The 12,271-nt window shown below is 44.8% G+C and overlaps 1 protein-coding gene across 1 annotated transcript; it reads right to left on the bottom strand.

The window, feature by feature from the left end:
• Window positions 1–1,692: 1,692 nt before the first annotated feature.
• On the bottom strand, window positions 1,693–5,800 carry LOC137517741 (transcription factor Sox-17-alpha-like). Its single transcript, XM_068234776.1, has 2 exons — window positions 5,482–5,800; window positions 1,693–2,570 (listed from the first exon to the last, which is right to left on the bottom strand). The coding sequence occupies exons 1-2, from the start codon at window positions 5,798–5,800 to the stop codon at window positions 1,693–1,695; spliced, it is 1,197 nt and encodes a 398-aa protein (XP_068090877.1).
• Between the last annotated feature and the right edge of the window lie 6,471 nt (window positions 5,801–12,271).

A 12,271-nucleotide genomic window follows, 5' to 3' on the forward strand; every position in this document is an offset into this window, starting at 1 on the left:
GGGGGGGGGGCGGCTGCGGCGACGCGTATAGCGGCGGATCGGCGGGTAGCGGCGGCGATCGGAGGTTACACGCAGCTAGCAAAGTGCTAGCTGCGTGTAACAAAAAAAAAATTATGCAAATCGGCCCAGCGGGGCCTGAGCGGTGCCTCCCGGCGGCATAGCCCGAACTCAGTTCGGGCTTACCGCCAGGGAGGTTAAGCCACCAACATGCAAGAAAATAGAATCAATTTGACACTCCTTTTTCACCTACTTTTTGGGTTCTATTGCAAAGCGCTGAATGTTTATTTTAAACAGAATATGAAAAATAATCTCCTAGGAGAAAACTCTGGAGAAAGTGAATTGGTTTGGGCCCAACTCTGGAGAAAGTGAATTGGTTTGGGCCCAATACATTTTTATATTAATGTTTTTACTAAATAAAAAAAAAAAAAAAAAAAAAAGAAGAAACTGTATATTGCCCTTAACCCTCTGGGCGATATAATTACATCGCCCAGGAGGGGGCGCAGCACTTTTTAATTTTTTTATTTTTTAAATCATGTAGCGAGCCCTGGGCTTGCTACATGATAGCCGCTGACAAGCGGCATCTCCCTATCCACTCTGATCGCTTTCAGCGATCAGAGTAAGCAGGAAATCCCGTTCAGAACGGGATTTCCTGCTGGGCTTCCCCAGTCGCCATGGCGACGGGGCGGGATGACGTCGTGACGTCAGAGAGAGTCCCGATCCACCCCTCAGCGCTGCCTGGCACTGATTGGCCAGGCTGCGCAGGGGTCTGGCGGAGGGGGGGGGGGGGCGGCGTGCTAGCTGCGTGTAAAAAAAAAAAAAAAATTACGCAAAGCGGCCCACCAGTGCCTGAGAACTCCTCCTGCGCGACATACCCAGAGCTCAGCTCGGGATTATCGCCCAGGAGGTTAAACTATCTTGAGTTTGCATTCTGAGTGAACTAACACTTGTTTTCTACAAACATGTCTGCGTGTAGACTAAGGCCCCATATACATGATACAATTTTTTGTGCGATTCGATCGGATTCAATTCTTCAATTAAATCTGACATGTCCGATCGGGATTCAATTGCTAGTATAATCGATTTGCCATTGTTTTGCAATGACATTCGACCACACTATCGAATCCCGATGATCGGACATGTCTGATTTAATCGATTAATCAAATTCGATCGAATCGCACAAAAAAATTGTATCGTGTAGACGGGGCTTTAAAACCATTTGCACCCTAAAAGCAAACCGCTTGCATCACATTTTAGAATTGTTAAATTTACTTTATAACTAATTACTTTAAGTGTTTCCGGCCTTAATTTATACAGTTTTATAAACTATTATGACAGCACAGAGGAAAAAACATCACTCAAATGGTCTCACATCACATGATGCTTGAGGCTTTTTATTGTAAAAATGCAAATAACACATTTTAATAAAATACCTTGCTGTATGCAGAGAGGGTGTGTACATGTACACAGACACTACATAAAGTGCATTACGTTCATTAGGCTAAACAATATATTATATATAATCTTAATAGTGTGGGAAAGAGAAACGTTCAAATGTAATTTACATAAAATAGTCACTGTATATATTATTTATGGCTCTTCATGCACAAAAGTCTGAAATGTCTTGGATTGTGAAGGATTCCCCTGCTGCAGAACGCTATGGCAACACTGCTGCAAGAGTAGCCAGGTACAGTCTCATACACTGGGATAGTAATAGACAGCAGTGCTGGCATCAGACAGTACAGAGCATAAGAGATCATTGTCCGCACTGAGCACAGGCTGCTCCTGGCCATGACTGTCTATTGCCACCTCTTGTGCCACCATGTAACCCCCCAGATACTGATCAAACTCAGCTTTGTCCACCTCAGATATGTCAAGCAGTTGGAGGTCCTCTGCGCTCAATAACTGCTGGGCCTCTGGCAGAGGGGGGAGCCACCCACTCTGGGCCACAGGACGATGCATTCCAGCATTGGGCATGTACATTTGGTTGTAGTACATTTGAAGTGGGGTCTGACATCCCATCATGCTTTGCACAGACTCATATTTGCCCATTTGCTCAGTCTGTACCATCTGCCTAGAGAGAATGTTGGTTGTGCTCTGCTGGTAGGAAGGATGGATAGTATTGTAGCTGCAAGAAGGCAGCATCTGGCATGAAGGCATCACCCAGAATTCTTCCTGCGTAGGAAATGTATAAGATTGCTGTCCTGGCATTACCACAGAGGATGTTCCAGGAGTGGGCCAGCTGTAGTCATGTGGGACTGACGATGCTTGAGGATTCATCATGCAGTGGCTGGACTGAGGCATCTGAGTGTGGTGCTGGTAGGGTGCCTCAGGATGGCGCACATCAAGGCTCTCCCCACACCTCCTCCTATCCATACTCAGGCCAGAGGGACCAGCCTGCTCTGGCAGGTGCATCAAGCCTTTATTAGACTGCTTCATCTTTTTCTCCTGATTCCTCCTCCTGGGAGTAAACTTGTAGTCAGGATGGTCATGTAGGTGCTTCTTGCTCAACATATATGCTTCCTGTGTGAAGGGCAACCTGTCAATATGGGTCATAGCCCTCCAAGACTTCCCTGAAAATCACAAGAGAAACAAAACCTTTAGTATCAAATGTGGCAAACATCAAAATAATGTGTTGTAATGTGAAGTACTTATGCTGCACTCCAACTACTACAGTACTGGCTAACAAGCTCAGTCTAGTGTAAGATAACCATACACAGCTTATCCATGATAAAGAGGCCAAGCAATTCTATATTACACCCAACTGAGCGTACTAGTTAATAAAGCATACCTGAAGGGGGGAAAATAAAAGGAAAATCAGCCTCCATAAACAATGCAAATTGCCTGGCTGTCCTGCTAATCATCTGCCTCAAAGTTTAGCCACAGACCCTGAACAAGCATGGAGATCAGGTGTTGACAGGATTAGCCGCATTAAAGAAAATCTGTAATGAAAAACCTCCCCTGGGGGGTACTCTCCTCGTGTGGGGGAAGCCTCCGGATCCTATTGAGGCTTCCCCCGTCCTCCACAGTCCCACGGCGGCGGAGATAAAGCTCCCGGAGCGGCGGCAATGTAAATATTTAACTCTTGGCTCCAGCGCAGGCGCAGTATCCGCTCTCTGCACGGAGATAGACGAAAATAGCTGATCTCCGTCGGGCCGCTCTACTGCGCAGGCGCAAGTCTCCTGCACCTGCGCAGTAGAGCGGCCCGACGCAGATCGGCTATTTTCGCCTATCTCCGTGGGAAGAGCCGCAACAGCGCCTCCGCTGCAGCCAGAAACGCCTGTGCGTTCCGTGGACTGCAGCAAGACCACCGTAGGACACAGGAGGATGGGGGAAGCCTCGATGGGTCCAGAGGCTTCCCCCTACTGAGGTGAGTACCCCCCAGGGGAACTTTTTTCAGTACAGGTTTTCTTTAACAATAAAAGGTGCGCTATCCAGACACTACTGCAGACACAGATCAGCAGGACTGCCAGGCAACTAGCATTGTTTAAAAGGAAATAAATATGGCAGTCACCATATCCCTCTCACTTCAGATTTTCTATACAACAACAAAACTATTCTGCAGTGCTAAAAGAGGTAAATCTGGTCCATATAGAAAAAAAATAAAAAAATCAGATAAGTAATAGTTGCACAATAAAGTTTTTCAACTAAAATATTTGAAACACCGTTTACTCATTTTGTAGCTATAGATAAATTACTGAAAACCAGAGCTCAGACTAAACTGACTTTGTTTAAAAAAATAAAGAAAAATTCATTGTATTTAACGTTTTCTAAAGCCACTAGAGTGCAGAGTAATGGATTCTGTTAACAGCTGTGATTTGAACCGTGCACTGTAGTGTATTATGTACCATTCACAAATGTTCACACTATAGGCGATAATGCAAAACCAATGTCATATATCAAAGTAAGTGCATAATAGAAATGGGACAGCAACTGTTAAATGTATAACTACTAGAGCGGCACAACGTGGTAAATTATAGATTACAAATGAATTTTGATAACTTACCATCTCAGGAAATGTTAAACACCAACATACATATCAGTGTCAGTAAGGGCTCTTTTCCACTATGAAATACGATCGCAATGACGATCGCAATCGCATTTCAATTTCCACCTTGCGATTTAGCTACTATACTAAGTATAATAGAGCTCAATCGCATCCAAAACGCTGCAGGAAGACAATTGCTCTTGGACCAAAATCGCATCGCAATCGGATCGCACTAATGGAAATTGCTGCTGCAGTTTCCATTAGTTTAATGTATCTTGCAATCAGAATCAAATCACAAATCGCAGGGTAGTGGAAAAATGCCCTAACTACTATTGCATGGTTTTTACAAGTGCTTCCATACTCTGAGATTAAAGTGTATTAAGTAAGGGCCTGTTCAGACTGTCAGCGTATGAAGCACGCGTATAAAATCAAAGAAACGCAAGTTGAAAAACGCATGCGTTTTTCTTGCGTTCTAATGCGTTTTCTATTGCGTTTTGCACACACACGTGACCCAGGGGAAAAAAAAGAATTATGGGAACCACAGAGGGAAATTTACGCTAAAAACGCAATAGTACGCGTTTCTGATACGCGTCCATAGACTTTCATTGCGTCTGTTTCTATGCGTGACGCACAGAACTGCATGCAGCAATGCGGATAAGAAATGTATGCGTCTCATACGCATACATGTGAACTAGCCCATTCAAAAGCATTAGGAACAGTTTCTATGCGTTTTTTGTACCCGTACGCGTTCCCTGAAAACTGCTAGGAACGCGCATAGTCTGAACAGGCCCTATGTGTTAAAGGGAAGGTTCACGCAGGAGCTGTAAAAAATAGAAATCCAAATCCACTTACCTGGGGCTTCCTCCAGCCCGTGGCAGGCAGGAGGTGCCCTCGGCGCCGCTCCGCAGGCTCCCGGTGGTCTCCGGTGGCGATCCCGACCTGGCCAGGCCGGCTGCCAGGTCGGGCTGCTTCTGCGCTCCAAGTTGCGTGTCACTTGTGCGCGCTGACGTCATCGGACTTCCTCCGGGCTGTACTGCGCAGGCGCAGAACTTCTGCGCCTGCGCAGTACAGCCCGGAGGACGTCCGATGACGTCAGCGCGCACAAGTGACACGCAACTTGGAGCGCAGAAGCAGCCCGACCTGGCAGCCGGCCTGGCCAGGTCGGGATCGCCACCGGAGACCACCGGGAGCCTGCGGAGCGGCGCCGAGGGCACCTCCTGCCTGCCACGGGCTGGAGGAAGCCCCAGGTAAGTGGATTTGGATTTCTATTTTTTACAGCTCCTGCGTGAACCTTCCCTTTAAGGCTCATACACATGTCGGATGGCAGATCTGTCAAAACTAGCGTTATCAGCTGAACGACCGACTGTACACATGCCCAATTTGACGTCCAAACGACCGGCCATTTGGAAAAATCCGATGTGTGTACGAGTCCTCTCTGTACACCCCCCACTGCCACCCTGTCTAAGCTCCTCCAATCACCCACCAATGTTCCTTACCTAGCATCTTGCTGAGCTCTGCATTGTGTAGGTCAGGGTGCTGCTGGGCCAGTCTCCTGCGCTCCTCTTTAGCCCACAACATGAAGGCGTTCATAGGTCGAGGGACTCGAGCCTTAGCTTTGCTCTTTAATGTGCCTGAACCCGAAGCATTGCCAGATCCTAAGGAGTTGCCAGATCTTGAGTCAGATTTTGTTTTGGAGTCTGTCATGGTAGGCATGTTTTCAGTCCACTGGCACTGGCTCAACCCGGGCATCATTGACTCAGAGAACTTTCCCTTGACCTGGTCATCACTGGAGTATCCACCATCAGGGCTGCTCATGTCTGGATTGAAGGTCAGAGCACAGCTGTCGACAGGTCACTGAGGTCTGCTGACATGTGTTTACCACCATAAACAGATCAGCCTTTATACATTAAACAGCAGCACTGCCAACCAATCCTGTCAAGGGGGCTGGGGCTGAGCGGAGATATTTACAAAGGTGTGAAAGGTTTGTAATCTGTATTGGTTACCTTAGTAAAATGTAACCACTCCCCCTCTGCAGTGCAAGAGTGGTCTCTAGTCTATATGATCACACAAGTCTACAGTGGTGTGATGTTGTCTGCCTGTGTACATGATAAGATAACTGCAGTGTCAACACAGACAGGGTAAAATGGAAAAAAAATAATTCCCTTCTCATTTATTTTCTTAGGTAGATTCCATTAATCCTGTTGCTGGAACATAATTTAAATACAATGCATTGTTGTTTGAGAGGGTGCCAGTCTAATAATGCTGGGAATACATGGCTTGATTTTTGCGCCCGATCATTTTTTACACTCGATTCTGCGGGCAATTATCTTTCGTTTTTCTTATTTTTTTCCATTGTCTCCTGTGCAGAATTGAGCGCGGAAACGATCGGGCGGGAGATCGGACATGTCGGAAATTATCAATCGAGCCATCTAAATAGCTCAAAATCCAGCCGTGTATTCCCAGCATTACAGGGTGCTCGCTTCTCCTCAAATCTAAAGCAGCCAATCCATACATCGATTTTTAGGCCTGATCGACCAATTTTAATTGAATGAAAACCTGTGCTGCAACAAGCATGCCCAATCAACTAAATGAGTCGATTGAGCAAACTAGAAAATCTTGGCCTGACGTAGTCTAATCGGACATGCGGCAATACATTGCGACAACTGAATGTATTGGAACCCCTGGCTGCTGTCCTCCAGTGCCCATGCATTAGATTCTCTCACCTGTTCAGGTGCCACGCATGACCAGCTGCTCCTGCTTCCCCATTCGCTCCCCATGTGGTTGCTGCATATAGCACGTGGCACATGTTGTGCTATAGGCGGTAGCCACGTGGGATGTGAATGGGGAAAGCAGGGCAGTTGGACACGTGGCAGCTGGATAGGTGAGAGATTCGAATGCAAAGGCACTGGAGAGGGCAGGAATATTTTGGGGGACAGCAGCACATTATTAGAAGGCTGATTCCGGAGAGATTTCATGCTGAAATTGATGGGGAAATCGGCCTGCAGTATATGGGAAGCCAACAGATCTTTTTCTGATCAGATGTGTTTAGAGAGAGATTGTCTCTTGGTTGATCTGTACATACATTGCTAGATGTATGGGCTTCTTAATAGATTTCGCTCCCGTCAGATTGCAATTAGAGAGGGATCTATCTTTTGGCTGAATAGGGTTCTATCGCTTAACGTGGGGCCACCTTTACTGTTCAGTGCACAGTCACTTACGTTCAGGTCCTGTTCACAGTTCTCAACTGCGTTGCAGAATAATTCTACAGGTCAGCTCGCTGCCCATACAATTCTATGGGCCTGTTCACAGAACTGCCTTGTAACTGACCACGTTATTCTAACTCACTGCATACAGGCTTTGTACTAAAGGGCACTGACAAGAGCATTTTGCGGGTCGTTTTTTTTAGGGCTCGTTTCCACTGTTGCGGTGCGTAATCGCCTGGATTCCACCGCGGACGAAATCGCATGCGGATGCGTTTCCACATGCGGATTTCCCCGCGATTTTGCATGGCAAGGAGCCAGGCGAATTTAACCATGTCACTGCCTGTGCAAAGTTCCATTGCATTTCATGCGAAATCGCGGGGAAATCCGCATGACAAAGCCGCATGTGATTTCCCTATTAAAAGCATTGTGGGTCGATTCACCCGCATTCCTGCCGCACGCGAAATCTGATGGCTCTGCCGTGCATATTTCCCCTGCACGCCAGAACGCACCCGCATGACGCACAAGTGGAAACTATCCCATCCACTTGTATTGACTATGCGAATCAGCATGCGGTGCCTGCATGCGGATTCGCTATAGTGGAAACGAGCCCTTAAATGCTTCCATTGACTTCCATTAAGATCAAGGCAGAATAGCCACGATCACGATTTTTGAAACTTTAGCAACTTTTCTGCAATTTTAATGGAAGCATTTTTTTTAAAAAACTGATACAACCTGCAAAACGCTCTCCGTGTCAGAGCCCCAAGTCTAGGTCCTGTCTCCATTGCAGTTCACACTCAATGCGTGCGTCATGCAACTGACCACTGTGAACCTAACCTTCGTCTAAGATCATTTATAATCCCTGTCATAGGTGTCCCAACTTTGCACAAGTTATTGTGTGCGTTATTTGTAGAAAATATTTTGCCAAGTTACCTGACCTCAGTTGCTTTTTTACTTTTCAGTTTAATAATTTTTATTAAGTCCTTTGCTAAACAGGTTTCTATGTAAGCCCAAATTCCTGACATGAAATGTAGCTCCTTAACCAGTTCACCCCCAAGGGTTTTTATCCTAACGGACCAGAGCAATTTTCAGTTGTCAGCGCTCCTCCCTTTTATTCCCTAATAACTTTATTACTACTTATCACAAGAAAATGATCTATACCTCGTTTTTTTCGCCACCAATTAGGCTTTCTGTGGATAGTACATTTTGCTAAGAATTTTTTTATTCTAAATGCATTTTAATGAGAAAAACAGAAAAAAAAAGAAAAAAAATTATTATTTCTCAGTGTTCAGCCTTTATAGTTTTAAAATTAAACATTCTCCTGTGGATAAAACAAACACGTTGTATTTGCCCAGTGGTCCCGATAATTAAACCGTTTAGATTATGTCCCTACCACAATGTATGGTGACAGTATATTATTTTGAAATATAAGTGGTTATTTTTCTGTTTGTTCTGGCCATAATTACAAGCCCCTATGTAATAAATTAAAATTAATTTTCCCCCATAAAATATAGAATAAAAAAAGCTGAGTCCCTAAGGCAACTATTTATTTTTTTTTTTTAAGCTGATTTTTTTTTTTTACAAGTGTTTTTTTTGGGGGGGAGGGTTGGAAGTGTAATTTTATTAATGATGTGTATGTAATTGTGTATGTATGTATTTTGTAAGTGTAATATACTTTTTGGCCACAAGATGGCGCTGGTGAACACTCATAGGACGTGTTCACTTTTTTTTTTTTTTTTTTTTACACACTTTATTAAACTGTTACATTTCCTGTTTATGTGAATGGACGTAGCCGCTGTTCGCGGTCACGTCCATTCACTCCAGGCACTGCGATTGGGTAGAGGACTGTTCAGTCCTCTTCCCCAATCGCCCAGCACGGGATCCCGACGGTAATGGCGGCGGTAGCGGCGGACACACGGCGGTAGCAGCGGCGGGAATGCGCGACGTATTAAAACGTCATGTTGCTGTTAATAGCGGTAAGCATGACGTTTTAATACGTTAGGATGGCGGTAAATGGTTAATATTGTCAGGGGTGTTTCTGCGATAGTTTCTGCAATCTCGTTACTTGGGTACAGGTGTGCGATTACGCAAACATTTAGCAACACGCGGAAATGTGACAGTCACGGCAGATCGGATCTTTAAGACCCCCAATGACTCCGCGCTTAACAAAATCGCTTGACTTCCTGTTCGCACCTGTTGAGTGCTGTAGCGTGAACCTGCCCGCAGAAAAATGGTTCGGGAAGCGCTAGTCATCAATGGACATTGCTATGATCCATCTTCCCGGGTCGCAAGGTGTGTATTCAGATTAATATGGACTGTTGGTAAGAGTAGTGATATAGAATTAGTGTAATAGATGTATCTGTAGGGAAAAGAAATTCTGCTGAACACTAACATGAATACTGCAGTAAGAATAATATTACTCATTGTCCTACACACAAGTTTTTACAGTATTCATTTTTTGATTGATAGTGTGCTCACATAGTAATAATAAATAATAATAATAATAATAATAATAAAAAATATAATTTGAAAATGATTAGTACAGTTCAGGCCTCATTCACACTGGAATGCTTCACTCGTGATTTCAAGTTGTTGGTAAGGGCCCATTCACACTGGGGTGATTTCGCAGCATTTACCGTGGATGGACGAATTGCTGGCAGTGGCTAGCGCTTTTAAAAGAAATAGTGGAATGTAGAGTACATGGCAGTGATCTCGCTGCTGCGATTACGCGGTGCATGCAGCGCTTTTTCGCGATTGCAAGGTTTTAAAAAAAGCAACTCACTGTCGCTCAAAAATCTTTAAAAAAACGTTAAATAGTGTTTACTGTGAAAGAAAAAATCTCCATTGCAAAACGCTGACGATAAGCACTAGCTTTTTGCAATCCCCAGTGTAAGTGGGCCCCAATTCGGTACCGATTGAAATGCTCTATGGCATACATGTCAAACTCCGGCCCGTGGGCCAAATTCGGCCAAGTTCTGAGCCATTAAATTTGGCCCCCAAGTGGTTGCCCTACTTTGCAATATGTTTGGCCCAAGCTGCATTGGAGGTGAAGCCCTAGAACACCTGGGAAGCATTATGGAGGAGAAAGGGGGAAAGCACTAAACTCTAGGGAACTGTATAGGGGAGATGCCAAGGAACTGTATAGGGGTTGGAGGGGGGGGGGGGGGGGGCATTAGACACCATGGAATTTTATAAGGGAGGAAGGTGGCCAGTAGAAATTGAGATTGGCCCGCGACTAGGTCCCAGTGTAACATTTTGGCCCACTTTGTATTTGAGTGTGACACCCCTGCTGCTCTATGGCAATGCAAATCAACGGTAGTGTTCACACTGTAGCAATCTCCAGTTATTAGTGATTTGCTGAAAGCTCAAACATGGTGCACACAGCACTTTTGTAGCGATTTTGTAGAGATTGCATTTAAATGTTAAAGAATCACAAAATGTTATCACTCCAATCACTATCCTGTGCAGTGAAAAAAAAATCACAGGACAATTGCTTTGGAAAACACTAGTTATTTTGCGATTCCCAGTGTGAATGGGGCCTGAGGGCTGAAACCCATTTGAGGGATCACTTTAAGGCTGCTTTCCCTATCAGGACGTTGCATTTGATGCGACGTTAAGGTCGCACAACTGCCCCTAATGCAACACATTGTGCGCGCTATAACTTAGACGTTATAGTGCATTCTTTAGCCCTGCATTTGGTGCGCCGTTTTCATCGCATAGTGATGGAACGAAAACGCTGCATGCGTTACATATAAAAAAAATATATTACTGAGCATGTGCAACACAAGTAACGCAGCAGTTTCATTGCTAAATGCACACCATGCAGCATTTTCTAATAACGCCTCACGTTACACACAAAACGCAACGTGTGCACTGTGAATGACGCACACACTTAGTATGTGCGTTAGTCTGCGTTATAAAATTTTGTAACGCGCGACTTTAGCGTCGCACTGTGAAAGAGGACTAAATCGGTAACGTTTTCCCTAAACGCTCTGTCAATGTAAAGGACAGATTACACTAGAGTGATGGTAATTAGGCAAATCGCAATCACAGGACATGCAGCATTTTAGGAGAGTTTCCATTATAATGTATTGTGTAGGAGTGAGGAAAATCACTCCCAAAATGGATTGCAAAGTACTACCACAAAATCCCTAGCAATTGCGATTGCACTTGCTAGTAGCAACAGATTCTGTTTAGCCACTTGCTGATTCTACAGATCTATGTAATTTTTTTTTTAAAAGAAACAAGGTCATAATCAAAGCAACAAGTAAAGTAGCTGAAGATAAGAGGAGCTTAGGGGACATAAAATACAATGTGGAGGAGATATGTAAGGGTGCCTGCCTGGGGAGCTTTGTCACCACACTTGTCAGGTGACTGTATTTGCTGAGAGGGTGATGTTTGTACTGTATAGTCAGCAGTGATGCCATTGCCAGCCACCAGGCACACATTCTCATGTGTGCCTGGTGGCTGGCAATGGCATCACTCAGCTACACCATCAATCCACATCCCCCACCACACCTTCACACCTGCACACTGAGAAGCTCCCACCGCTGCCCAGCTCAGAAATGTAAAGCAAAAAAGAGGGCTATTCCAAACTATACTCAGCATTTAAAAAACATTGTTTATAGTACATAGAAATTCTATATAAACTAGAGCCCATTATTATTCCTAATAGTCATGGGGGAAGGCAGGCCAGTGTCAAGTGAAACTCCCAGCCTTTGTCATGTTAATGTGGCACACTTCTCAAAACAGTTCACACTTCAGTGAATACACTGAAACTGATCAAAACTGATGTGCTAGAGACCTTAAGGTGTGTACACACTCACTACTAAAGAGGACGGGTCCGTCAGACCCTCCCGCTGGGCGGTCGTTCTCCCGACGTGTGTGTGTGTGTGTGTGTGTGTGTGTGTGTGGTGTGTGGTGTGTGGTGTGTGTGTGTGTGTGTGTAGTCTATCTGCAGACCGATAAAGCTGTTTCTGAACGATCCGCTGAGCTTTAAAATCGCTAGCAATTTCCCTAAATGCTCTGCAAATGTAAATAAATGTAACAATTTCCGCAGTAGCGATTAGCAAAATCGCAATTGAAG

This window comes from Hyperolius riggenbachi, chromosome 5 (genome assembly GCF_040937935.1).
Source record: "Hyperolius riggenbachi isolate aHypRig1 chromosome 5, aHypRig1.pri, whole genome shotgun sequence".
NCBI lineage: Eukaryota > Metazoa > Chordata > Amphibia > Anura > Hyperoliidae > Hyperolius > Hyperolius riggenbachi.

Coding starts and splice junctions, on each gene's coding strand:
- LOC137517741 (XM_068234776.1), bottom strand. CDS start 5,800: ATGAGCAGCCCTGATGGTGGATACTCCAGTGATGACCAGGTCAAGGGA. Junction 2,571..5,481: donor AGAGCTCAGCAAGATGCTAG/GTAAGGAACATT, acceptor TGTGATTTTCAG/GGAAGTCTTGGAGGGCTATG.